At 51.6% G+C, this 27,508-nt stretch overlaps 1 protein-coding gene across 1 annotated transcript; it reads left to right on the top strand.

The window, feature by feature from the left end:
* Positions 1 to 485: 485 nt before the first annotated feature.
* On the top strand, positions 486 to 27,503 carry SMG5 (SMG5 nonsense mediated mRNA decay factor). The gene is made up of 22 exons (XM_043878481.1): positions 486 to 715; positions 4,162 to 4,260; positions 4,789 to 4,912; positions 5,518 to 5,674; positions 7,559 to 7,648; positions 8,819 to 8,908; positions 9,602 to 9,680; positions 13,468 to 13,593; positions 13,699 to 13,767; positions 14,228 to 14,436; positions 15,085 to 15,222; positions 15,369 to 15,968; positions 17,453 to 17,628; positions 18,753 to 18,828; positions 19,257 to 19,432; positions 20,432 to 20,590; positions 23,380 to 23,439; positions 23,771 to 23,930; positions 24,326 to 24,416; positions 25,248 to 25,322; positions 25,756 to 25,894; positions 26,076 to 27,503. Exons 1-22 carry the CDS (start codon positions 642 to 644, stop codon positions 26,157 to 26,159), a joined length of 3,051 nt encoding a protein of 1,016 aa, XP_043734416.1. The 5' UTR covers positions 486 to 641; the 3' UTR covers positions 26,160 to 27,503.
* The last annotated feature ends 5 nt before the right edge of the window (positions 27,504 to 27,508 follow it).

The following is a 27,508-nucleotide window of genomic DNA, read 5'->3' on the forward strand; positions in this document are numbered from 1 at the left end:
GCAAACGGAAATCTTTGGGTTGGGTGGGGGAAACTGAAGGGCCCAGGTACAGAAGTCCTGAATTGGATGGCCTTTCTCTTAGGTCATGCTTGACTCTCCAAGAAATTTTTCATCTACACGTTTTTTGTTTAATAGGGAAAGGGGGAGAATTAGAATCATTCTATCCAGTAACCTGAAAGAGGCTCGGCTCAAACGGATGGGCCAAATGACCACTGTCGGACAAAGCAAAGTCATGCTCCTAGCTGTGAGCCCATCTGTCCAGATCCAGCTTAGCCTCAGCACCGTCGCCGCAGAGTCCACTGCTTATTGTCTGGCAGCTGTGTCAATAAAGTTTTTCGCAAGGGATCACCGAAGCCGGAAAGAGGCCAGGCTGCCCAGAGTTAGTTCTGGCAACTTCCCGGGAGGGAAAAAGAGTTTCGCGAGATTTGGTAGCAGCAGGCCACTGGCCCGCCACCTGCAGCTGCTATCGCGAGATTTGGCAGGCGGAGGAGGAGCTGTCGCGGTCAGCAGCCTCACAGCGATGGCGGCCGAGCAGGGCCGGCAGCGGTGGCGGCTGCGGCTACGGCCGGAGACAGCAGTGGTGGCAGTAGCGGTGGGTGGCGGGGGCCTGTGACCGGGAGCCGCCCCTGGGCCCGGGCATCATGAGCCAAGGCCCCCCCACAGGGGAGAGCAGCGAGCCCGAAGCAAAGGTCCTCCACACTAAGCGGCTTTACCGGTGAGAGGGGCCGCGGCGTGAGTGCAGCCGCCAAGGGAAGTGGGGGACAGCGAGGGGCGGGGCCTCCCGGACGGGCGGGCTCCGGTGCCGGGCTGGGGTATGGGTGAGTGAAGAGGGTGCAATTTTGGAGGGAGCAAAGGGGGCGGGGCTCCATAACCTGGGATTGAGCTGAAAGAAGGAATTGGGTGGGTGGGAGGTTGGGAGGGAAGCACGTGGAGGGAATCTCTTCCGCAGTGAGCTTGGGACGGGCACCGAGTTTTGCGGATTTGGGGTAAGAAGGTGGGAATTGGGGACTGCAGGGGTTGAGAAGGTGAGGGTGGGGTCACAGATGGGAGAAAAACCCGGAAGGGAATAGTGCTTAGAACCCTGTAAGGATTTACAGGGAAGAACCCTGGACTGAAATCAAGAGAGGTCTTTGCTTTGCCGTTCGCAGTGTGACCTTGGGCTTTAGTTTTCTCATCCTTAAAAGGAGAGATCTGGATTTGATAGGCTTTTAGGTCACTTAGGGCTCCAAGTTTTGGGAATCTGAATGAAAATAAAGAGGCTGTAAGAGTATTTGTGTTGGACTGGCAGGGAGGTGAAGGACTTTGAGTCCAGAGTTTTCGTAGGTCATCGGAGCCCATTTCCGGGCACCTGGGGACGGACTCCTGAGTCCTGCTTTCCTTCCAGGCTCATGACTGCAGTCTCTTGCCAGGCAACTCCATTCCTGGTTTCTCATTTCCACAGTGCCACTCACGTTTCTTAACATCTTCATTCAGCCTTTCAACCCTCTGTTGGGAACAGACCGGGGTGAACATTTCCCGCCCTAAGCGGAGGATATTTTTGTGTGGGGCAGCTAGAACATGGTTTCTGGATGTGGATCAAAAATAGAATGACACATAGAGACCAAATTGAGTTTTCCCGCTTTCTACTAGGAAGTTAAGAGTTTGGGGTTTTCATTTGGCTGAGGCTCTGGAACCAGAGGTGTTTGCATGAGAAGACTATCTTCAGAGCCATGGGCCCCATATTGGCAGTGAAAGAGTCAAGAGCATGTTGTCTTTTCCTCCCTTGGGTAGGCATCCTGCCTGGTCTGGCTTCCTAAGCCAGAAGGCAGAGGGGAGTATTGGCTGCTCCAAAAATAGAACAGTGATCCAAGCCCTCAGCCTCTGGGCTTGCACTGTGGGCTGCCCCAAGCAGTCTCCAGGCGGATGAAGAGACTGGGGTGGCACGTGTGCCTCGTCATGCCGCCGAGTGTCAGTGCTGCCTGTCAGAGAGCGTGGGCAGTGTCTGTGAGATTCCTCACTTGTCTCCAGCTTTTGGTAATGGCTTTGGTCATCCTTACCATTCTCAAATCTTGTTTTTTCTCAAGCCACTGCCCTCACAGAACTGACTGACTTAAGCTGATATGTTTGCATGTGTGGCTTACATGTATGCACAGGGGTCTCTGCCGGTAATTGTGCATTGTTGGCTTTGGGTAGGGTGGCAATTTGAGGCAGCACATCTCTTTCTAATTGTTTATTATAGCAGTGGTGATTGGTGGGAAGAACTGGGGGAAGAAGGTTTGATTTCTCAGCCCAAGGTAAATATGTTGTTGGACTATGAAACTGGCATTGGAGCGTCTGTAAATTTGGGTAATTCCCACAATCTGTGTCTAGAAATGAAATTCTGAAATGTTTGAAGCCCCTCAGAAAAGGCAGCTGGAAAAGGGATGCTGAAAGGGATGCAAGCACCAATTAGGCCAATTTTAACTACTTAAAATTTTTTTTAAACATGTTTTTCTTTTTTAACACTGTGCGTCATGACCTAAGATTACAGTAGTGAATGAGACACAAGACTGGTTTTTGTAGTTTTTGTTCTAAATGAGATTACAACTTAATGGAGGAGCTTATGGTCTGATGGGAAATGTAAAAGAAAGTGTGGAGTCCTCCCCACCCAACCACCTTAGATCTGTGCATAGCCCTTTCCTGGGGACTAACCTGGCATATTACTGATGGCTGCCTGGTGCTGCCTTTGGCATTGAGGGCCTGGCTGGCTAAAAGAGCTTGGCTTCCATCTCTAGGCAGCCCAGGAGGTATTTGGAGAAATGCTGGTCTCTTAAGACTGTCTTTGAGAAGGCCTTGATTACCATCCCACCCACTCAGCTGGGTGTTGGTGATCACTTCCCCAAGTACAGGACAGCTTTTAGGGGTACCAACTGAGCCACCACAAGATGCTAGCCTGCTGTGGCCCACTTTCCCTGGCCCAGGAGCACGTTTCAGTATTCTGAATCAGTTTTGGACTATTTTAGGAATTGTAACTCACTATTTTTTGGTTGTTTTGTGTCCAAGAGCAGTGCCTGATTCATCTGTTCTCACAGCTGCTGTCTGTCATCCTCTGGGTTTTACCCTTCTAGAGATGATACTTACTTAGGTACCTCTTGGCCATTCGTTGCAGAGTTGCCTTGAACTTTTCTCTTAAGGCCTGGAATATCCTCCTCAGGATGAAGACCAGTACTTACTAAACACTTACTGTGTACAAGGCATTGTTATGAATGCTTTATGTATTAATTAATTTAACCTTCACAAAATAGGTGATGTTACTAATCCCATTTTATAGATGAGAGAACTGAGATAAAAAAGTTAAATACTTGACCCAGGACTCTATAGCTGGTAGGAAGTAGAGCTAGGATTTGAACCCAGACTGTCTGATTCTAGAGACTATACTCTATATTAAAACAACTGGTTCCTTCAGCAGAATCCAGGATACTTTAAGAACTTCGGGGACACTCTCATTCCCCTTTCTCTTACCCCATTATTGCAGAACAGAATTTTGTGTTAGGAGTGCTTTTCCTTTATGTCTGATAATAAGCCAGCCTTTTAATAATAATAATTCATTTCACCAATATATATCAAATGCTCAATATATACCAGTGCTGTATTTAAATTATTTCATTTACTCTTCACAACAGCCCTTTGAGGTAACTACTCTTATCTCCATTTTATAAATTGGTAACTAAGCCTTAAAGAAGTTAGGTAATTTCACCCAAAATTATAGAGTTAGTAAGACACAGCCAGATTCAAACCCTAGATTTTCTGCCTGGCGTCAGAACCTATGCTGTTTCCATTGAGAGAGCCTGCCTTCCCATGTCAGAGTTTCTCTACCTTGACAGCGTTGACAGTTAGCATGATAGTTAATGATGGTGGACTGTCCCATGTATTATGGGGTGTATAGCAGCACACACTAACTGCCATAGCAGTGCCTCCCCTTCCCCTCCCCGGGGTTGTGACAATCAAAAATGTCTTCAGCATTGCCAGACATCTTCTGAGGGGGCGGTTGTATCAAGATGGAAGCTCTGTTCATCTTGTTTTGATTGGACTCAACCTGCAGCCATTTGGTTTCCTTACCCCTAATTCTGTAGCTATTCCTGTAAGATCAGTATATGGACCATATGCATGGCTCAAGGGCTGTTTGCCTATAATTCCCTGCAGGGCTGTGGTGGAGGCTGTGCATCGACTTGACCTCATCCTTTGCAACAAAACCGCTTATCAAGAAGTGTTCAAACCGGAGAACATTAGCCTGAGGAACAAGTAAGCTGAGACCCTATAAACTACACATCCTTAGAGTTTCTCTTTTCCTCTCCACCTGAAACCCTGTCATATACCGACATGTTCTCTCTTATCTCCTGACTTCATGGTACATAAATGGTCTGTGACATCTCTGGCCTTCCTAAGAGGGAGAGGGGATGCCTCACTTTCTGCAGCTTCTATATCTAACAGACTGGTGCCATTAGAATGGTGTTTGAGTTGGGGGAGCTGACTGTACCGCATAAGGAAGGAAAGAAAGAAGAGATACAGAGGCCGAGTAGAAAGGAGAGAACGGTGCAGGGGAAGAAAATGAAGATTGTTAAGATTCTTACTGCTCCTACCTGTATCTTCTGGGGCTCCACTGCCTTCTAGGACTGCTTGTCTTGTGTCCTGCTGAGTGAGCCTGGATGTCTAATGGGAGGCACAGACGTTTGTCAGTTGGGGTGTTGGCAGGTGCCTTCTTGCCCTCAATTATTGTGTCCCCCACCAAGGGATGGCCAGTCCCTCTCATGCTTCTCCACATCCTCACAGGCTGCGTGAGCTCTGTGTCAAGCTTATGTTCCTGCACCCGGTGGACTATGGGAGGAAGGCTGAGGAGCTACTGTGGAGGAAGGTATATTACGAAGTTATCCAGCTTATCAAGACTAACAAAAAGGTAAGTGGAGGGCTTCTCTGGTGGCTCAGACAGTAAATAATCCGCCTGCAATGCAGGAGACCTGGGTTGGATCCCTGAGTTGGGAAGAGTCCGCCTGGAGAAAGGAATGGCTACCGACTCCAGTACTCTGGCCTGGAGAATTCCATGAACAGAGGAGCCTGGCAGACTACAGTCTGTGGGGTCACAAAGAGTCAGACACAATTGAGCAACTTTAGCTTTTCAAGGGGAGGTCATAGAGCTTGGAAAGAAGTTTGTCTAAAGAGGGGAAGCTAAGGAACAAAAAGACAGCTAGGCAAGAGGCCCAGAGCATGGCTATAGGTGGGGATATCAAGGAAGAGATAGAAAGGAGGGAGGGAGTCATATAGAATTAGGATTAGGAGAGAAGGGGACCCTGACCCCAGGTAGGGAGACCAGAGAATGAGATCTAAGGGTATAGGGGTGACTCATGAGTAAGAGGAGAGGTGGATAAAGTTCCAGACTTTATCCAGTTTCCAGAGCCAAAAAGATAAGTTTATTTCTTCAGTGAGATAAAAATGATTAGGGGACAGGGGAGCAGAACTCTGATCTTGCTGCTTAACTGGCCCCTTCTTTTTCCTAATCTCCAGCATATCCACAGCCGGAGTACCTTGGAATGTGCCTACAGGACACACCTGGTTGCTGGTATTGGCTTCTACCAGCATCTCCTTCTCTATATCCAGTCTCACTACCAGCTGGAACTGCAATGCTGCATCGACTGGACCCATGTCACCGACCCCCTCATAGGTCAGTGAAATCTGAAAGGTGGGCTGGAGGAGCAAGTTGGTTTGCTTCTACTTTGGCCTTCTTATCCCTCAGTATCTATGTACCTTGTGACCCAGCCAGGCTGTGAGGATTCTAGAAGACATACAAATGCTTCATGAAATTTGGATTTAACCAAATAAGCATATGAGTTGGGGTAAAGATCTTAAGGAAAGAGAGAGGCCTCTTTAGTTTGGGGTTGTAGACCGATGTAGAGCCAGGGGGAGGGATGGCATGATCTAGAGAAAGTCTGGCACTGGAAGATGATATTGATAGCATTTTTTTTTCTCCCCGTTGGATTTGACTGGCACTTTCTTTTAACTTTAGAGATTGTTTCCTAGTATTTGATGAAAGTATTACAGTTTTTAGAAATATTGGGAGAATCATGGACATTCTTTCAAGAAATCTCACAGGACAGGAAGTGCAAATCTCTTTGATTTCCGAGGTGCTGGAGCTATGGTTTACCTCCTTCTCTAGTTGGTGGTTTTCTCTTCAGTTTGACTGTCCTTTGGCGCTCCTTCCCTCTTCCCCCAACTCCCCTTGCTCTTCATACCCCTTGCCCTCCCGCAGCCCCCTGCCCCTCCCCTCACCAGCAGAAAGACATTCTGGGTCAGAGATGGAGGTTATGTCTGTGCCACTGTGTGGCAGCATTCTCTGCTCAGAAGGCACTCTATTCTATCCATTTGAAACACTTAAGAACAAAACACTGGGGGGTTCCCTGGTGGTCTAAAGGTAAGGACTCAGCACTTTCACTGCCGGGACCCTGAGTTCCATCTCTGGTCAGGGAACTGAGATCCTGCAAGCTGCACGGCCAAAATTAAAGCAATGTTAATCCAAGGCAGAATTCATAGGTGTCATATGAGATTGCCAGGAGGGTCCATAGCCTGAACGAAGATGACGAACCCTTATTTCAAAGAATTAATTCCCCAAACAACTTTATCTCCTTATAGATATTTCTCATTCAGCCAACTCAGCAATGTCTGTATAGTAAATATTAGGAAGGGCTTCTCAAGGGGAGGTGCATACCTAGGAGAGTGTCTGCAAAATGGAGGGGATAAGTGGATGGTCTCTGGAGCCAGATTGTCATTTGGATCCCAACTCTGTCACTTACCTGTTATGCGACTTTGAATTCTTCAGCTGTGAAATGGAAGTAATAAGAGTAACTACCCCTTGGGGTTGCTTTGAGGATCACTTCAGTTGGCCTTGTGATACACTCAGATCAGTACCTAGCCCATCGGAGAATTGCCTCCCAAATAGCTGAAGCTCTTTGAAGTTCCAGGGCTGCCTGGGTAAAGGCAGAGGTGAGAGCCCAGGCGTCTGTGGCTCTGGCCTCCACCTGTCCTCAGGTCAGACAAGTCTCCTCCATGGACAGGCTCTTCAACAGGCTGCCTTCTCCGTGACCTCTGCCACCAGGCAGAAGCCAGGAGCATTTCCTTTGGCCTCATCCATATGCCATTCTTCCTGGGCAAGTTTCCCATCTTTACCTTTTACCTTTAGGTGGGGAGTGGCTCCCCAAGGCAGCCACAGCTATACTTACACTTGACTTTACCTCTTTTTCCTTTTTAGTAACCTTCCTGTGATGACCTTTCATATGACCTTTCCCCAGGCAGCTGTCCTAGGTTGAGGACCCTAGACCATCTCCTCCAGTTCCTTCCTGTCCTGTGAATGACTCCTACTTATGAGCCTCTGTGTCCCTACCTCTGTCCGCCTGTGAGCCTGTGTCTTGGATGGGCGTCATCTCTGCCCCATAAGGCCGGGTTCCAAAACTAGACCTGGATTCTTGATTTCCATTCTCCGCCTAGGAAAGATGTTTTCCAGAGGTAAGGTCAGAGGAATGGGCTTATAAACCTCTCTCTCTCTCTTTCTCAGGATGCAAGAAGCCAGTGTCTGCCTCAGGGAAGGAGATGGATTGGGCGCAGATGGCATGCCACCGATGTCTGGTGTACCTGGGGGACTTGTGTAAGAGTCAGAACCTTTCGTTTTTCTCTGTTTTGGGCTCCAGGACAGGCTCCAGCTGTTCAAATTGTTGGTACCACCCTTTAGGCGACTGGAGGGCAGGAGGAGTAGTTTGGGCTGTGATAACTTTTTCCCTCCAGTCTGTTTAGTGTTTCCTTCTCTTCACTGTTCTTCCATGAGTCAAAAAGGATGAGTGAATGCAAGAAGGGAAAAATGTCTTTGTGCTTTAAGAAAGTCAGGGTGATAACCTGGTTTTAGTAGTAAGTTCGGAAGGTTTTAATTTGATGTCTTTCTCTTTTGGAGTTTTCTCTTCATAGATTCCTAGGGGAATTGCGGTTAGACCTCAGGGAGGACTTACCTACCTGAAGTATGTATCTCAGAATGGAAAAGGACTCTTGCTTTATGCCCCCTGAGTCGCTAATCCTGATAGACAAAGATCTCTAGTCCTGTCGGGCTCCTGGTGTGTGGCTTTTGGATGCATTATCTGTAATTGACCTGAGGTGCCTCTCCCTGCCCTTATCCCACTCCTGGACCCTTTACAGGCAGGGGGCACAGGGAGAATCAGGTGCTAAAGAGTCCGTCTGACCGTGCAGGAGATACAAGAGACCTGGATTCAGTCCCTGTGTCAAGAAGGGAGGAGGGAATGGCAGCCCACTCCAGTATTCTTTTCTGGACAGTTCCATGGACAGAGGAGCCTGGTGGGCTGTAGTCCAGAGGGTTGAAAAAAGTGGAACATGAGTGAGCAGATGCAGGAGTGTGCACACACACACACAGAATCAGCTGTTTCACAGTAGATTGACCTGGTGTCATTAGTCATGTCTTCTCTCTAGAACTGAGCAGTTGAATTCCAGAACCAAATATCAGAAGTCATTTCAAGCATTAATATATGCTGTAGCTCCCCTTCATTGGGAAGAGATAATCAAGAAGAGCCTCTTTACAAACACTAAATATTCTTTACATTTTGGACCTACCAGCAAGGAAGAGAGAGTTGAACAATTTGCTAGTCATGTAGACTTCCAACTGGCCAGAGACCCAGACAGCCTGCCTTCTAGCTCAGGTATCTTCCTCCCAGGCTCCTGTTACAGCTCTCTAGAGTGGACTTCCAGATGAGGGGAGGTACTTTCTGAAGCATGGAATTACCGTATTTCTTTTCTTCCTCCCCCTCTCTTACAGCACGTTATCAGAATGAACTAGCTGGTGTAGACACTGAGCTGCTAGCTGAGAGATTTTACTACCAAGCCCTGTCAGTAGCTCCTCAGATTGGTAAGTGGACCCCCCCCACTGGGGCCTCCCAACCCAGCAGCATTTTCTAAGAGGAAAACAGTGTTGAGGTGGCAGGCAGGCACACTCACTTCCCCCTAGGTCCCCCTCACCCTCAGTTCTTTCATGCTTCACCTTGGTTCTGAATTCTTTCCCAAGTAATGCACACTCAGAAGATGGTGGAAGAGGAAGAGAAATGGGAGAGTCTTGAACTAAGAGGGAGGGAGGTAGAAAAGAAGGGAAAGAAGATGGCTTCCTCATCTCTGGTGTCTCTGTAGAGAGAGGAGACTGTGCTTCAGCTGCCACTGTGGAGGCACAGTGAGGGAAGGGATAAGGCTAAATTACAGGAAGAGATGGGGATTAGCATGTCAGAAGGAGAACTCAGAGGTAAGAGACTGAGCTGAGATCCGGGAGGGTTCCAGGAGTCTCAGCGTTGGAAGAGCCACAGCTGCTGTTGAAGGGTGGCACCCATCAGTGCTGAATCCCTGAGGGCCGGGTGGGATTAGCCTGATAGGACGGGAGTCTGGAATCAATAACCCTCTGGAGGAACAAGATTAACTGCTGATCACCTGAGAGACTGGTGTCTCCTGCAGAGCCACTGTTCACAGGAGTTCTCTGATGCTCAGCATGGGCTGGGCCGGGCAGCTTTCAGTGAGTGTTGTGGCCACAGACTGTGTGACTCCTCTTTCTCTCCAGGAATGCCCTTCAACCAGCTGGGCACCCTTGCAGGCAGCAAGTACTATAATGTGGAAGCCATGTATTGCTACCTGCGCTGGTGAGTATTTGGCAGCTCTTCCCAGCTTTCACATCTGCACAGTTCCTGCTTGCTTTTCTCTTTACGCTCTCCCTTCTGTAGCTCCTGGGAAAGATAGATAGAACGGTAAGACTGAGGGAGTCCCTCCTCAGGGACCCTGCATCCTGCCAGCCCTGCTGCTTTTCACACAGCCACCTGGATTTGTAGGTACTTGGGCAGCTAATGTAGCTGTCTGCTATCATGAGAGCTAACAGGATTGCTACCTTCCTGAAGAAGGAGATAAATTGGATATAGTTGGTAAAATCGTACCAAAGTAACCTCTGACAAGAACTTCAGAATTGTAGAGCTTCAGTGTCTTGAAGTGATAGGGATGACAGACAGCATGGGGGGGATCAGTTTAGCAGGGTGGATTACTGCTTACCTGGATCTCATTCTTATTTCTTAGAATCAAACAACAACAACAAAACACAATTTTTTCAGGGCACCCAAAGTTTGTTAGACTTAGTTTACTAAGTCACCATAACCAAATGCACCTGAGACTGATAGGTAAATGAGAAAGCCTTTGATTAAATTTTAGTGAGACATAAACTGCCAGGAAACTCACTGTTGCCACCTTATCAGGGCCAAAGTCTACTTGAGAAGCCAAATCACTCTCAGTAGTTACATAGTGAATTGGCTTTCAAAGCCCAAAGGGAGTAAGGTGGTCTTATAGCTTAAATGATCAACCACACTATAGTGTAAACTATAGTACCTAATTCTGCCGTAGAATTCCAGCCTGTGGCCCTTGGTTCACCTGGTCAAGGAAACATATTTCCAGTATCAACAAATATTTGCCCTTATCTAGATCAGTACAGATTGGCCTCCCATCCACTGTATTCTTTGTTTTTTTTTAAATTGAAGTATAGTTGATTTACAATGTTGCACTAATTTCTGTTGCACAGCAAAGTGAATCGGTTGTATATACCTTTTCAAAAATTTTATTTTTGGTTGCTCTGGGTCTTTGTTGCCATGTGCAGGCTTTCCCTAGTTGTAGTCCTGGACTGTTCATTGTGGTGGCTTCTCCGGTTGTGGAGTACAGGCTCTCGGTGCATGGGCTCAAGTAGTTGCCGCATGTGAGCTCAGTGGGTGTGACTCTTGGACCCTAGAGCGTGAGCTTCAGTAGTTGCGGCTCACAGGCTCTGAGGTGTGTAGGCTCAGTAGTTGTGACACAAGGGCATAGTTGCTCTGTAGCATGTGGAATCTCCCTGGACTAGGGATCAAACGCCGCATCCTCTGCATTGGCAGGCAGATTACTATCCACTGTACTACCAGGGAAGTCCTATACATTCTTTCTTATAGTCTTTTCCATTACGGTTTATCACAGGATGGATATTGAATATAGTTGCCTGTGCTATACAGTAGAAGCTTGTTGTTTATTCATTCTACATATAATAGTTTGCATCTGCTAACCCCAAACTGCCAATCCATCCCTCCCCACCTTGCCCTTGGCAACCACAATTCTGTTCTCTAGGTCTGTGAGTCTGTTTCTTTTTCATAGATAAGTTCATTTGTAGCATATTTTAGATTCCACATACAGGTGATATCATATGGTATTTGTCTTTTTCTGACTTACTTCACTTAGTATGATAATCTCTAGTTCCACCCATGTTGCTACAAATGGCATTATTTCATTCTTTTTTTTATGACTGAGTAGTAGTCTGTTACATAGTATAATTTATGTGTGCCATATCTTTATTCATTCATCTGTAGATGGATATTTAAGTTGTTTCCATGACTTAGCTGTTGTAAATAGCGCTGATACGGCGCTAGTGGTTAAAAACCCACCTGCCAATGAAGGAGAAGTAAGAGATGTGGGTTTGATCCCTGGATCAAGAAGATACCCTGAAGAAAGACATGACAACCCACTCCAATATTCTTGCGTTTCTTTGGTGAATCCCATGGACAGAGGAACCTGGCAGACTACAGTGCATAGGGTTCCAAAGCGTTGAACACAGCTCAAACAACTTAGTATGCACACACACGAACATAGGGGTACATGTATCTACTTGAATTATTGTTTTGTCTGGGTATACACCCAGGAGTGGGATTGCAGGATCATAAGGCAACTCTATTTTTAGTTTTTTGAGGAACCTCCATACTGTTTTCCATAACGGCTGTACCAGTTTACATTTCCACCAACAGTGTAACAGGGTTAGCTTTTCTCCACCCTCTCCCACATTTATTATTTGTGTATTTATTCTTGCATATAATTACCAGGTTTCTACCCTCCCATTGCATCTTTCCCATTCCTTGTATGCCTTCCAGGGAATGCCCCCTTACTTGTCCTGGATCCCATATCACATTCATAATTATGATTTAGCGGGAGTCACTTGTAAAGAGAGCCAAATACATCCGGGTTTGGGAGGTGCCCACTAAGGTCCTCTTCTACTATGCTTAAACAGTTATATCTCATGTTTTGTGGGCTAGGCATTTGCCTCGGGCTCAGTCTGGCAGTCTTCCTCCTGGTGGCATTGTCTAGGGTCAGGCAGTGATATTCGGCTGGTCTGGTGTCTGATATGTCTGGAGAATTGGCTTATCTGGACCCGTTTCCCTCTCCTTTTAGTCTTGGGGCCTCTCCATGTGGTATCTTCCTCAAGGTAGATGGACTTCCTACATATTTGGCTCAGGACTCCCAACAGCAAATAATGATCTAAGAAACTTGAAACTAGGGTCTGCCAATCTCTTAGGGCCTGGGCCCGGAAACTGGTGGAGTCACTCCTACAGTATTCTCTTGGTCAAAGCTTTTCAATAGTTGTTGTCTCCCACCCCCACCCCCTGCCAAGATTTAAAGGAAGGTGACGTAGAACCCACTTCTCAGTGGAAGGAGTATCAAAAATTAATAGCTATATTTAATTCACCTCTAACATGTATTTCTTCTTTTTCTATATCTTGCTTTTTATAATTAAAAGATGTTTCAGGGACTTCCCTGGTGGTCCAGTGACCCAGAATCGATCTCTGTTTGGGGAACTAAGATCCCACATGCTGTGGGGCATGACCAGAGGAAAAAAATAATAAAAATTTTTAAAAGACATTTCAAAAAAGTATAGCATGCTGTTAGTCTTTGTGGTAGGGCAGACTGGGGTTGGAGATTCAGCTGTACTATGTTTAGCTGTGTGACCTTTGCATTATACTCGCTCTCTCAGGCTTCGTTCCCTTGTCTGTAAATGTGGGCAGTAGTAGGGTGCAGTGCTTGACAGAGTGGGGTGCTCAGTACATATTTTCATTTGAATGAATATTGTGAAAATTAGCTAAAATAGTATATTTAAATATCCTTAATGCTTGTAAAATGCTACCCATTAAGCGCTCTGCTTTTAAAAAGATAAAAATAGTGTATTTCAGCGATGGTAACTAAGTTATGTTTGTAACATTGAATGGGATTAATTGTTCCATATCTGGATGCAGAGGAGATACAGGTGTCTCTGATTAATCTGAAAGTTGTATGTGCGTTTTTACTAGGAAAGATAGTTTTCACCCTCAGTCTATACGTGAAAGCGGCAGCTGGGGGCAGCCTGTATTTACTAGAAACAGTGCTCCTGGGACATCCTTGATGGTCCAGTAGCTGAGACTCCACACTTCCAATGCAGGGGGTCCGGGTTCAGTCCCTGGTTGGGGAACTAGATTTCACATGCCAGAACTAAGATCTGGAGCAGCCAAGTACATAAATAAATATTTAAAAAAAGAAAAACAGTGCTTTCTCAATCTCTGGAAGACTGACATTTCCCCTCTCCTCCTCTGCCAAGACTCAGTAGCTCACCTCTGTCTCCTTCAGCATCCAGTCGGAAGTGTCCTTTGAGGGGGCCTATGGAAACCTCAAGCGGCTGTATGACAAGGCAGCGAAAATGTACCACCAGCTGAAGAAGTGCGAGACTCGGAAACTCTCTCCCAGCAAGAAGCGGTGAGTGGGGCCTGTGGGAAGAGGGGGTCTTCCTGCAGTTGGTACAGTAGGACCACAGGGACTCTGGAGCTGTTCGCCATCTACCTTGGGCTCCTCTCATTTCAGATGTAAAGACATTAAGAGGTTGCTGGTGAACTTTATGTATCTGCAAAGCCTCCTGCAGCCCAAAAGCAGGTGAGTAGAAGAGTGTGTGAGCAAGAACTCTGTCCTGGGAGCCCCATCCACAGTGGCTCCTTTATGGCAGGGGACTTGGAGAGGAGGGAGTGGGCTGGTGAGTTCTGTCTCTAGATTGGAAATTCTCTAGCTGGTTAGTCCTTCCTCGGCATCCCTCACTGTCTCACCCTAGGTTCCATGCCCATTCTCTGGGTGGCTCACCCTCTGGCAGATTGGGCGCTTACTGGAAGTTGAAGGAATGGCCGAATGGGAAGCCCACCCACATCCCTTCCACTGTATGTCTGCCCTTCCCATGTTATTCTGTCTGCTTTAGAGATCAGCCAGCACTGAGTCCCCCTCCTCCTCTCTGAAGTCTCCCTTGTAGGATCCCATAGTCTTTTCTCTGAATCCTGTATTCCCAGCTCTTTGTACCTGCCCCAGCCCCCATCACTGACCTCCCATTACTCCTGCCCTTCCACAGCTCCGTGGACTCAGAGCTGACGTCACTTTGCCAGTCAGTCCTGGAGGACTTCAACCTCTGTCTCTTCTACCTGCCCTCCTCACCCAACCTCAGCCTGGCCAGTGAGGATGAGGAGGAGTATGAGAGTGGATATGCTTTCCTCCCGGACCTTCTCATCTTTCAAATGGTCATCATCTGCCTAATGGGGGTGCACAGCTTGAAGAGAGCAGGTAACTCTCCTATGTCCCTCTTTTCTCTCCCACTGGCTTCTGGGATCCTCACTACCCTTTTCTGCAGCTCGTTATCCATAAAGTTGCTTCCCCAAGTAGTCCCTTCAGCACCTGCCTCACTGCCTGGCTGTAGGAGAGAGCCCTGAAGGAGCTCCTGGTGAACAAAGGCAACAGCGTATTCCCATCCCCTCCACCCTCCCACACACACAGATACACGCACCCTTGTCTGGGACCAAGGCAGACAGAGTGGTTGAGATGCTTAACCGTAGATCCCGATGGAATTCAGACTTGGTGGCAGTGGGGGTGGGGGCAGTTAGTTTCTGCCAGAGGTATATGTAGAGCAAGGTCGGATGGAAGGGACGGAGACAGGACTGGGTGTGAATGTGCTTGGGGAGTGGGGAGGGGCCTGCGTGAGAGCGTCAGCTGGGGAGGATGAGGTGGGACAAGAGGAAGCAGGGTGAGCTGGCACATTCCACACGACAGGATGAGAGTGCAGAGACCTGAGAAATCTTTTTTTACTTTAGAGAAAGTTTTTAGAGGTAATTAAATCCTTGGGAGGGTTGAGAACAGGTGAGATGAGGTTGGAGTTAATGGTGCTTCCTACTCTTCGGGGCCCTGAGCCCCTAACACTGGCTTTCCTGGGTTTAGGATCCAAGCAGTACAGTGCAGCCATTGCCTTCACCCTGGCCCTCTTCTCCCACCTCGTCAATCATGTCAACATCCGGCTGCAAGCTGAGCTGGAAGAGGGCGAGAATCCCGTCCCGGCATTCCAGAGCGATGGCACAGGTGCAGGGATGGGGGAGGTTGTGGCTGTGGAAAGGTTAGCATGGGGCGTGGGGATCACGGGAGGGGAACATAGGTGCGGCGGAGGTGGGGGGGGCTGTCAAAGAGCACCTGTCAGTGTCCCAGTGCTGACCGACCTCTCTCCACAGATGAGCCAGAGTCCAAGGAGCCCTTGGAGAAGGAGGAGGAGCCGGGGCCTGAGCCGCCTCCTGTAGTACCTCCAGAGGGCGAGGTCAGAAAGAGTCGCAAGTTCTCCCGCCTCTCCTGCCTCCGCCGCCGCCGCCACCCACCCAAGGCAGGTGATGACAGTGACCTGAGCGAAGGCTTTGACTCGGACTCAAGCCATGACTCGACCCGGGCCAGTGAGGGCTCGGACAGTGGCTCTGACAAGAGTCTTGAAGGTGGGGGAACAGCCTTTGACGCTGAGACAGATTCAGAAATGAACAGTCAAGAGTCCCGATCAGACCTGGAAGATATGGAGGATGAGGACGGGACACGGTCCCCAGCCCTGGAGCCATCTCGGGCCAGGTCAGAGGCTCCTGAATCCCTCAATGGCCCTCTGGGCCCCAGCGAGGCCAGCATTGCCAGCAATCTACAAGCCATGTCCACCCAGATGTTCCAGACAAAACGCTGCTTCCGACTGGCCCCCACCTTCAGCAACCTGCTTCTCCAGCCCACCACCGAAGTTCCCACCTCCACCAGCCTCAGGCGCTGTGTCAATGGAGATGTGGACAAGCCGTCAGAGCCAGGTACATGGGCCTCTCTCCATTGTCCTGCTCTGGTCCACACCTGTACTGTCAGCCATTCACTGAGAGAGGCTGCTCTTCTCTCTGAATACTTCTCATGCCTACCCTTGCTACCTTGCTTCTGGCCTCTGCCCATAGTGTGGCCCAGGAGCTTTTTCCTGGGGATCCCCTTTCCTGCTCACTTCCTCGTTCTCAGATCCCAGCTGATTTTGTGGTTGTATTCTCCTCCCACTCCCACTTTGCCCTATGGGTTTGGGGCTTTCCTCCCCACACAACACTGTAGCAATAACTTTTCCCGTGGTGTCTCAGGTCCTGCCAGGGCTCCTGGAAACTAGAAAAACCAGCACCCACTAGTAGGGCAGGTAGATTAGAACAGGACATTTCTCCTGAGGGCCTTCCCCTGAGGTACAGAGGGAACACCTGGTCAGCAGCAGCAAGCATTTGTGGCGTGGACGCTGTGCCAAGCACTAGGCTGCACTTTTAGGGTCTTGTCTTATTTAACTTTTGCTTTTTTTTCTTACGAGTTTTTTGTTGTTGTTGTTTTGTCTTTTAATTTTTTTGGCCACATCTTGTGACATGTGGGATCTTAGTTCCCTGGCCAAGGATTGAACCCGTGCCTCCTACATTGGAAGCACCGAGTCTTTACCACTGGACCCCCAGGGAAGTTCCCACGGCAGTCTTGTGGTGGAAGAGTCATCACCCCTGTTCTAAATGCTGTCCTGCTAAGCTTCTGTGCAGTGCTCCTTTATCCTGGAACACACTTTCCCTCCCTTGCTCGAAGTGTGTTGCTTGGCTAATTCTCACTTGACCTCTAGATTTTGGCTTATAAGTCACTTGGTCTGGGAGTCCTCCAAGGGTCGGCTTCCTGTGGTCTCCTGTAGCTTCTACGCCTCCACAGGTTCCAGCCCTTTCCCATTCGAGTGATGATGTCCGTTGGCTTCTGTGTGTGCCCACCAGTGCCATGAGCCTCTTGAGGGCAGGGCAGTCCATGTTTTGTCTGTTGCTGTATCCTATTACCAAACGCAGGGCTTGGCACAGGGCTGGGACTTAGGAAATACTGAATGAGGGAAAGAAACGAGGAAGCTGGTGCTCAGAGGTGGAGTGTGACCTGCGTAGTGTTCTAACCTGCAGGCTTGACGAGCTGGGAGCTGGCAGTACTTTTAAATTCTGTACCCTTTTTCACCCTACCTGTAGCTCCTTTCTGACTGCCCTGCCTTTCACACAGAATGAGCACGTCACAGACGTCAGTTGAGTGAGTAGCTATAGACCTCACAGGTTAGCTCGTGTTTTAAAAAGCACCAGGCTCTTGCTTAAAAGCAGTCAGTTAGTGGACCAGGAGAAGTCAGGCCGGAATCTCATTCCTTTCTTTTCGCATCAGAATTCTTCAAGAGTCCAGGCAGGTGGGGGCATGCTCCTCTCAGAGAGCCGAAGCCTGTTGCCATGTGTCTACTAGTTGCTTATCCCAGTTATCTATCTCCCACTCCCAGCCTCTGAAGAGGGCTCAGAGTCTGAGGGAAGCGAGTCCAGTGGGCGCTCCTTTCGGAATGAGCGGAGCATCCAGGAGAAGCTGCAGGTCTTGATGGCCGAAGGCCTGCTCCCTGCTGTGAAAGTCTTCCTGGACTGGCTGCGGACCAACCCCGACCTCATCATCGTGTGTGCGCAGGTGCGTCCCTCCACACCCACTGCCCTCTTTAGCTCCCAGGGTGTGAGGGGAGGGCTGGGCCAGCCGTGATGGGGTGTGGGAATCCCCTCAGCTGGGCTGGGCAAGACAAAAGTTATTGTCAAGCATGGGTTCTATGCTGGCTCCTAATGCTTTTTACAGGCAAGGCTTAGGCATGACCTTTACCCTCAAAGAGCCTGTGGCCTTGGCTGGGATACAAGTCTTGTGGACTGGGAAAGTAAGAGAGCTGCTTATTCGGCTTTGTGTCCCCAGCCCTAGGCATAATGCCGGCTATAGAGAGTAATGTTGATGAAAATAGATGTTCAAGGGCTAACCTTGGTAGGTAAACATCGGCACCCAGAGAAACGAGAGGGCACAGCGTGGTGACGAGAGATGGGACTGGGCAGTGACAGCGTGCACAGACAAGGTGCAGCTGCTCTGGGCAGGGAAATGGCTCAGAGAGAGCTCTGCGGCTGGAGTGAGCAGTGTCAGAGGTGGGCTCCCGTGGAGGCTGGCTGGGTTGATGGCGGCCCTCTCCTTCCCGTCCCAGGTTCAGAGTCTTCATCTCAAGCCTCTGGTGTTCTGAGGCTTTTCCTCGGTGCTGTGGAAGACCCTTTCCCTGTCGGTCGCCCTCTTCCCTGGAAGAGAGTTAGGTCAGGGCCAGGCACAGCCTGGGGCATGTGCTTGTGCCTGGCAACAGCTCGTTAGTCACTGTTAGTCATCGAGGGCGGTGCAGTGAAGATGGCGGTGCAGGCCGCAGCCCCAGAGAGGTGGCCCAGCGTGTGCACCTGGAGGGCTGAAAGAAGTCTGTGCTAGACGGAGACAGTTCTTCCAGTGCTCTAACTTTTCCACTGTCAAGAACCAGAGAGTTCTTCCTGTGGTTTCACACCTTCCCTTTTCATGAAGCCTTCAACTGGTGATAAAATTCATTGAAGCTTCAGGGTTCCCCTTCTTCATTCCTCCCTCTTTTCCAAGTCCTCTGTAAGCTCCCCTTTTGTTAATTTTTTTTAATGTTTCTAGGCATGTGACCATAGCCCCAGACCTCCCAAATCTAGTGGTTTTCTTGTTCACTGCCAGCCTCCAGCACTGCCCCAGCTAAAGACTTCCTCTTCTGTCTCTCTCTCAAGAGCTCTCAAAGTCTGTGGAACCGCCTGTCTGTGTTGCTGAATCTGTTGCCAGCTGCCGGCGAACTTCAAGAATCTGGTGAGTGAGTCCCTGGCGCTGCCCTCCTTCCCCTCCCCCTCACTGGCCCCCGCCCCCGCCCCCGCCCTGGTAACCTGGCGCTTAGGGTAAAGAGGTTAATGCGATTCACTCTGCCACCTGCCTAACACACAGCGGCCATTGTGGCCTGGGCCCCTCTTGTTTCCTGCCCCGACACTGCCCCACCGTGGGCAGGTGGCCTGGGCCCCCGGGGAGAGTGCTTGCTGAGCGGTCCTCTGGCCCTTCCAGTCCTGGTCTCCTGAAGCTCTGCCTGACGGCCCCGTGGACCATCTCTCCTTTCCCCCCGCATCTCTCCCCACCTTCTGTCCACGGAGTGTGTCCTACCTGGGAGTTCCCGGAGGGAAGTGCTGTGTCCCTCTGACTGGGGGCTCCCACAGAGCAGGGCTCTCACGGTCCTCTTTTCTCCCCAGGCCTGGCCCTGTGTCCTGAGGTCCAGGAGCTTCTTGAAGGTTGTGAACTGCCTGACCTCCCATCTAGCCTGCTGCTCCCAGAGGACATGGCACTTCGCAACCTGCCTCCCCTCCGGGCGGCCCACAGACGCTTTAACTTTGACACAGATAGGCTCTTGCTCAGCACCTTAGAGGAGGTGAGGCAGTCATCCCTCACTCCACAGGCTTTGTTTTTGAAGACTCGGCAGCAAAGCAGGAGCTCCGGGTGGGGGTGTGGGTGGGGGCAGGCTGGCACCCCTTCCGTCCAGACACGGGGCGTGTCCCTGGCTGCAGCTCTGTCACTCAGCGAGCCGTTTGGGCTTGCTGTCGTTCTCGGCAGGATGTCCATCCACAGTGTCTCCCTTTGTAGAACAAGCCACCTTCCCCTTTCCCCACCTTTTGGAGAGGACAGAACAAGTAAATTATTAGGGCTTTAAAATCTCTATTGATCTCTTTTTTCTTCTGAGCCCAGCCTACTCTAAGCTGACCAGCAAACAGAGAAAGTTGGAGCTGGAAGGGAATGTGCTGTCCATTTAGTCCAGTGACTTCCACCCTTGAATCTGTGTCACCACATGGGCCATCTGGGGGCAGCAGAGGGAAGCCAGGTGGCCTGGTGTGCCAGCAACATGCACAGAGGCGCGCACGCACGCACGCACACACACACGCACACTGCACACACCCCCCCTTTGGTTTCTCCTTCTCCAGCCAGAGCAGGTTGGCTTTATACTCTGTTTTATATTTTAGCACTCTAGATAAGATTTTTGTTTGATTGGGAAAGAAGGGTTTTGCTGACTAAAAGCATAAGTTGGAAATGGTCATCTAGTTTGTCCTCTCCTTGTACACGTTAGGATCGAGCCCTAGAGGAGAGAGATGGCGTGAGAACCCAGGTCTCGTGTCTCCCTGCATGTGGCCTTATCTCTCTTCTCAGCCCTGAGTGCTGCTTCTCCAGTCCCTCTGAGGCTCCTCCCCAACATGGTCACTCTCCTGGTAGCTACAGGCTCTGGGCCCCGGTGCTCTTCTTCCTCCACACCCCAGGCCTTTGCAGGGAGCCCGTGTTGCTGAGGGGGCTGGCCTGGCAGAGGGCGGGGAGGAGCCCCGGCGGGGCAGGTGAGCCTGGAGGGCGCTGCTCAGCCAGGCTGGCTCCCATGTCTCTGCAGACAGTCGTGCGTATCTGCTGCATACGCAGCTTTGGCCACTTTGTTGCCCGCCTGCAAGGCAGCATCCTGCAGTTCAACGCAGAAGTCGGCATCTTCATCAGCATCGCCCAGTCCGAGCAGGAGAGCCTGCTGCAGCAGGCCCAGGCCCAGTTCCGCATGGTGAGTCAGGCTGCCCCTCCCTGTCCGCTCTGCTCCCACGGGCTCACTGAGAAACTACGGTCAGAGGCACAGACATGTTGTGGCCCTTGACTGAAGGACCTGGTCACGGGGGCCAGGGCAGCGGAGAGGGGGCCTAGGGAGACCAGAGGGCAGGGAGGGAGCTGAGGGCAGGGAGGGAATGAGGTGCTTTGAGCAGGGGCAGCCTGGCACCGCTGTATCTAGACTGACTGGGGATTGCGGGCCATTTCTGTCACCTCCTAGTCTGAATTGAGCAAGTCACTTAACCTTGCTAAACCTGTTTCCTCATCAGTTACGTAGGAATTGTAGAATCAGCTTTACTGATTTTACTGGGGTGGCTGTGACTAAGGCATGGTAGTGAACGTCAGGCACTTTGCATGTTGTATTATGGAGGGTGTGTGCTCAGCAAGTGCTTGACTAAGGTTCCTGCATCAAACACCGTGCAGGAGCCGCCCATCCCACAAGAGCCCCACAGAGTAGGGGGTGGCCCGTGTGATCTCTTCCATTCAGTCATTCCTTCTGCAGATACTTCCTGAGAATCTGCTCTGTATCAGTAGCCCAGGCCGGGGAGTTAGCGCTTCAGACGAGACAGGCCTGTGTCTTGTGGCGCTAATGCTTCGTGAGCCGCGGTCCGGGTTCTGAGGGGGGCCTGCACAGCCCCGGCACATTTGGGGTGGTGGTGTCTGGCACAGGAAACACAGCTCACGTGTCTTGGCAAGCCCAGGAGTTCTTCCTCATCTCAAGCCAGTCACCTCCCCCGTGTTCTTCCTTTCCCCAACCACAGGCTCCCCCACCTCTAGCACCCCCTTCCTGCAGATGGGAAGGAGCACTGGCTCCCCAGAAACTCCCTTCCTTGCTGTGTTATAAGCAAGCACATTTTGTTAAAAACTAACCTTTTGTGTTAAAACTTTTATTCCTATTCCATAGGGGAAAACAAGGGGGGTTACAAAAATAATTATGGGGAAGTGACGCAGCTTCAGAAAATGTAGAGTGTTTGCAGGCATTTCCTTTGGCCTAGAACTCCTGAAGACTACTCCTGGGAGCGGGGGATACCTGAGAGCCCCTCTGGTGTGCTGCTGGACACCACAGGCCACACTGCCTGCTGGGACTCATCCTGCTCCACCCGCGGCAGGGCCTCCACCCGAGGGGCTCAGTCCCCAGGGGTGGCAGCAGCATGCTCCTTGTCATGTTGCCACCTCCCATCATTTATCGAGTTTTCCATGTGCAGAGCTGCTTTGCATGTGACATCTCAGGTGCTTGCATCCTCATTTTATAGGCAAGGAAGCACAGAGTGTCAGAGGGAGGTATGGGCGGCTGAGCCAGGGCCCTGGAATTGGAAAGACCCGGCTCCTGTCCTTGTTCTAAGCTGCTCTGGGAGCTCAGCTTCTCCACAGGCCAGGTGGGCCACCACTCCTGCTCTCCAGGCTCTAGTGTCCCCTTGGGTCAGGGACCCCTCTATCCCCCATGGGCCCAGTCTTCTGCCTCCCTTCTTTCCTTTCTCTACCAGCGTTTCTCAAAGGGGACACTCTGGAGGTGGGTAAGAGGTGGACACTTCCGACGCATAGTATAATGATCAAAACTAAGAAATTAGGATTGGTGCAGTAGTAACAACTACAAGCTTTATTCAGATTTCACTAGTTTTCCTACAGATCCCTTTTTTTTTCTGAGGATCCCGTATTACATTTGATTATTAACGTTTCCTCAGTCTTTCCTTGTCTTTTATGATCTTGACACTTCTAAAGAGTACTGGTCAGCTGCTCTGTGGAGTGACCCTCACGTGGCTTTGTCTGGCATCTTCTCATGATCAGGAGGAGGCTTACATCCTGTTTAAAATAGGTTACTATTTTAAATCCTCACTCTGATGATGCCAGTTTGTTCATCAAAGAGTCTTTAGTGGCTCCCCATGTCTTCTAGAATAAGTCTCCATTCTTAATTTCATCTTTAGACCATATTCATCTAGAAGACAAAGGAATACCATCACAGGGCTTTTAGTCAGGGCCATGGTGGACCACAGATGGTTTTTGAAAGATTGCCTTGGTTGTCAGCAGAGAAAATGGGTTGGAGGCAGAGAACAGAAAGGAGGTGGTTTTAATAGTCAGGTAGTCAAGGTGGGGGGTACTGGCTTGGGCCAGGGTTGTACTTTGAAAATAGAAGGATGCAAAGGGATGTGAGTGACTTTTCTTTTTTTTAAAGGAGGTACATTCAACAGGACTGGGAGCCTGATAACTTCTGGGGCTGAGAGAGAGGGAAAAAGTCAAAGCTGGTTAGCTTTCTGACTTGACAGATGGTGGTTTATTTAGCAAGCTGGGGAACATGGGAGGATTAGAAGCAGCTTTGGAGAAGCAGATCGAGCTGTCGAGTAGGCAGTTGGGTATATACATCTCGAACTCAGGAGTGGTCAGGTCTGGGCTGAAGCTGTAGATTTTGGAAGAAGTTTGCAAGTGGATGGTGATAGAAAGTGAAGGGTTGCATGGATGGTGTTCCCTGGGAGGGGGTGCAGAGGTGAGACCAGACAGGTGCTGTCCCCACCTTTTCTCCCTGGGGGCGTGGGCTGCTAATGGGATGTGTTCAGATTGCACCAGAGTGGTATTTTGTCTCCCACACCTACCTTCCCCTCACTTAGCGGGAGCAATACAGAGAGTTAACTTATATAAGGCTGTACCTATTTCAGACCCGAGGAATCCCTGTTGGAGTTCTAGATCACTGAAGAAAGGATTATCCCCCACCTCCTTGTCCCAGGCTTAACACCTGTTTCTTTTCCCCCTTTGTAGGCACAGGAGGAAGCGCGGCGGAACAGGCTAATGAGAGACATGGCCCAGCTACGACTTCAGGTAGGAAGCCAGGGCCCAGCACTGCTGCTGCTCTTGACCCGTTGTTGCTGAAGCCCTGCTCTGCCCCCGTGGCCGCCCACCTCGCCTGACTACCCTCACAGCCTCAGAGACTGCCCTCCACCGCTGCCTTGTCTCTGAGCCTCTGTGCTCCCTTTCCGCCTCCACTTCTCTCTTTTCCTTCTCTTCCTCTTAACCCTTGTTCCTGTCTACTTTTCCTCTGAGGCCATTCTTAGGAGATGGCAGCAGGAGTCCCATAAGAGCCACCTTGAGAAGCATTCTCCCCCCACCAGCCCGCACGCAGCTCCCCTCCGACCCTGCCTTCTCTCAACAGCTCGAGGTCTCTCAGCTGGAAGGGAGCCTGCAGCAGCCCAAGGCACAGTCAGCAATGTCTCCCTACCTCGTCCCCGACACCCAGGCCCTCTGCCACCACCTCCCTGTCATCCGCCAGCTGGCCACCAGTGGCCGCTTCATCGTCATCATCCCAAGGACAGGTAAGTGTATTGGAGAGGTCGGGGCACAGAGTGTGGCTGAGAGAGAATCGGGGCTTGGGATTGAGAGACCCTTACTTGGGCCCAGTTCACACACAGTGGCCTTGGTCAAGTCCGGCCACCTCTCTCAACTTTGGTCATGTCACCTGTGAAGGGGGCATGACCATCTCTGTCAAACCCTGACTCACAGGGAGGTTGGGAGAAGCAGGTGAGAAAATCTAAGGGAAAGCAGTTGGTAAGTTGCCAAGTCATTGTCGGCAGGAGGTCAGTCAGACCTTCAGGGCTCCTGGGGGGCTGCAGGGTGTCCTGGAGCAAGTGCAGGGCTTCTGCAGAGCCCGCCTCACAGCAGCCGGAGCTCATCCGTTTCGTCCTTCCCCCACCCTCACCGTGTCTGCCAGTGATCGATGGCCTGGATTTGCTGAAGAAGGAGCACCCAGGGGCCCGGGATGGGATCCGATATCTGGAGGCAGAGTTTAAAAAAGGGAACAGGTGAGTGCAGGCCTGGCTGGAGCTGTGCTGAGCCCAGGTCAGCACAGATGCCTGTGTGTCCTTGTGTAAGACGCATGTTTGTGGTCCCTGCCCACAGTTGGCTCATGGCCTGGGGAAGGAGGCCGAGGATATAATTATTAGTGAGGGGGTTAGGTGCTGAAATAAACAATGACTGGAGGAGCCAGGAGCCCTGCTGGGGAGCACTGGCCTGCTGTCCATCTGCCTGTGGGGCAAACATGAGATCAGTGTCAGTGGGGAGAGGGGAGCAAGCCCCCAACTCAAGCCATGGGCGCTTTTGCAGGAGTTTCTCCTTTCTTTAGGTGATCAGGTTGACCAGGGGCTTCCCACGGTTCAGGGGGGTGGGGTGGCAGCGTGTGGGTGCTCAGCCCAGCACAGGCCCTTCCTTCTGGCCTTTGGGGCCAGTAGAGGACTAGGCACCGGGTGTTGGGAGGAGGGAGAAAGCTCCCCGCTCTCTGCTGGCTGGCCCACCCTCCTCTGCATCTGCCCTTGCCTGGCCAGGAAGCCACACAAAGCCTTCTTGTTTGGACCTTGTCTCCAGAAGCACTGACTTGAAAAGCATCCGCTGCTTCTCCCGATCCAGCTCCTCCCCAGGGAGGAACCAAAGAAGTGATGTTATCAGAAGGAGGAACAAGCAGGGCTCAGCAGCTGGAGAGCCACTTAGAATGGCTCCAGACGGGCCTGTGACGTAGGAGACGCCCCTTCCCCTCCCTTGACACGGGGTCTCTGCCACAAGGGCCCACTTTGTGTGAGCTGGGCACCCCCCCCCCCCACCCCTGCCCCCGCCACTGCCACTTTCCCGTCTCCCTGCAGGTACATTCGCTGCCAGAGAGAGGCGGGGAAGAGCTTCGAGCGGCATAAGCTGAAGAGGCAGGATGCTGATGCCTGGTAACATTTCCGCCTGCGCCCCTAGAACCCCAGATACGCTGCCCGCCTTGCTCCTCTGTGGGCATGCCCCAGGAGAGAGGGATAGGGCCAGAGTCACAGTCACAGGCAGCAGGACCAGCCTGGGGCCAGGCTCAGCCTGCCAGGTGCCTCTGCAGATCTCACCCTAGAGGGAGTGAGAAGTCACTCCAGCTCTGGAGCCCCTGCGGCCCTGAGATCCTTGGGCTCAGGGCCCTCCCTCACCATATCTTTGCCTAGTTCCTGGAGCATAGCCTCCAGGCCAGCTTCCAGAAGCCACTGCTCCAAGCTGCCTGATAGCTCTCACTGTCTCCTGGGCCCCTCCTCATCCCAGCTTCCCCTGTGCCCTGGGGATCTGGTATTCAGGTTGTGCTAATGCTGGGATTTAGCCCTCCTCCCCCTCCCCTTCCCGCTCCAGGACGCTCTATAAGATCCTGGACAGCTGCAAACAGCTGACTCTGGCTCAGGGGGCAGGTGAGGAGGACCCGAGTGGCATGGTGACCATCATCACAGGCCTTCCACTGGACAACCCTAGCACGCTCTCAGGCGCTATGCAGGTGGGTCATGGGGTGATGTGCGGGTAAGAGTGGAATGGGGAAGAGGTACCGAAGTTGACGCCCTCAGACCAGGCAGCTGCCCTTTTCCTCTTCCACCACCCCTTCCCCAGCCCCTCAACGACTTGTCCCGTAATTTAGGAGGTCAGGCCCTCCTCCATCTGTCCTTCCCCCAATTCCACAGGCAGCCTTGCAGGCCGCTGCACATGCCAGTGTGGACATCAAGAATGTTCTGGACTTCTACAAGCAGTGGAAGGAGATTGGCTGAGACTGACCCCCGGGCCCTGCAGCGGGGCTGACTCCAGATCTCTCCTGCCCTCCCTGGCAGCCAGGACCGCCACCTGTAGTCACCCCACCACACGCAGACTCACGCACGCACGCAGGAAGGAAGCCCAGCTGCACTTGGGCTGCAGGGAGGGCCCAGGAGCCAGCTGGGAGGGCGGGGTCCCCCTGTTGCCAAGACGACGTCAGGAAAGCAAGGAAAAGTGCTTGGAGCAGGAGAGGCCTGTGGGCGCCCAGCCAGCCTTCCTGCCTCAGCCCCCTGCTTTCCCCAGGGGCAGGTGGCAGGTGCGGCGTCTGTTTCATTGGAGTGGTTCCTGGACCTCTGAGGGGAAGGGACAGCAGAAGGGGCGCTTCCTCACCCAAGACGCGGGGTGGGTGGTGCCGGGAGTTGGGGCCCTCGGGGCCTGGGGCAGAGTTGGGTAACACCGGGTGTCTGGGTGGTTCTCTGCAGACCCTTCCTCTCCTCAAGGACCACCCGCCCCCTCTCGTTCCCCTTTGCAGGGACGGGCAGCTCTGGAGCCTTGGGGACTCATAAGGAAGAGGGGCCTGGAGCTGCTGGCACCGAGAGCAGGGCAGGGCTGGGACCCCTCCTGCTGCTGCGGGGGCTGCACACCGTTGCCCCGCTCGTTTCCTGCCTCCCCTCTGCTAGCTTCCCATGCAGGGAGCAGGCCTGCAGCAGCGCAGGCAGTCTGGCCTGTATGCCAGGGAGGGCTCCCGTGCCCCCCAGCCCCTGGTCACTGCGCTTTGTGCTCTGGGCTGGGACAGAGTGGGACGCCAGAAAGAGGAGAGGGGGGCCAAGTTTGAGGCCACCACCCCGCTTACTGTCGAGGGAGGGGCCTGCACTCAGATGGGCAGCAGGAAGGGGAGGCCCCTTGAAGTTGCCTGGCTGGGTGCCCTCTGCCCTGGTGGGCTTCCCTACTGTCCTTCCCCAGGACTGAAGGCCTGGAGGAGCTGAGCGTGGGGCTAGCTTTTGGAGTGTCAAGGTGAATGTGAGAGCAGAGATCATGAATAGCTCAGGGCAGTGAGTGGAGCCACAAGAGTGGGGCTGCGCAAGGGAGGCTTTGGCCAGGATTGCCTCGGCCTCTCCCACCTCGGGCTGCATATGTAGCGTGGGCTGGGGGTTGAGGGTGGGGGGTCTCAGCTCTGCTGTTCCCCACCCCAGCGCTAGCCCAGCTTCCCAGGCTGTTCTCAGGGGACAGCAGGCTTCTTGCATCCTTCCTCTAAGAAGGCAAGTCTGGGACAGCCTAGGGGGGGTGGGATCACTCCCACTTCCAGTCCCTGGCAGAGACTTGAGACTAAAGCATCACTTAATAAAGACCCCCTGAAGCCCTCCCT

Source organism: Cervus elaphus, chromosome 20 (genome assembly GCF_910594005.1).
Source record: "Cervus elaphus chromosome 20, mCerEla1.1, whole genome shotgun sequence".
NCBI classification, from domain to species: domain Eukaryota; kingdom Metazoa; phylum Chordata; class Mammalia; order Artiodactyla; family Cervidae; genus Cervus; species Cervus elaphus.

Bases quoted from the DNA above. Each gene is read 5' to 3' on its own strand.
- SMG5 (XM_043878481.1), top strand. From the start codon at position 642: ATGAGCCAAGGCCCCCCCACAGGGGAGAGCAGCGAGCCCGAAGCAAAG. The intron at 4,261-4,788 runs GTAAGCTGAGAC...ACATCCTCACAG, and splicing joins AACATTAGCCTGAGGAACAA to GCTGCGTGAGCTCTGTGTCA. The intron at 23,440-23,770 runs GTAGGAAGCCAG...TTCTCTCAACAG, and splicing joins TGGCCCAGCTACGACTTCAG to CTCGAGGTCTCTCAGCTGGA.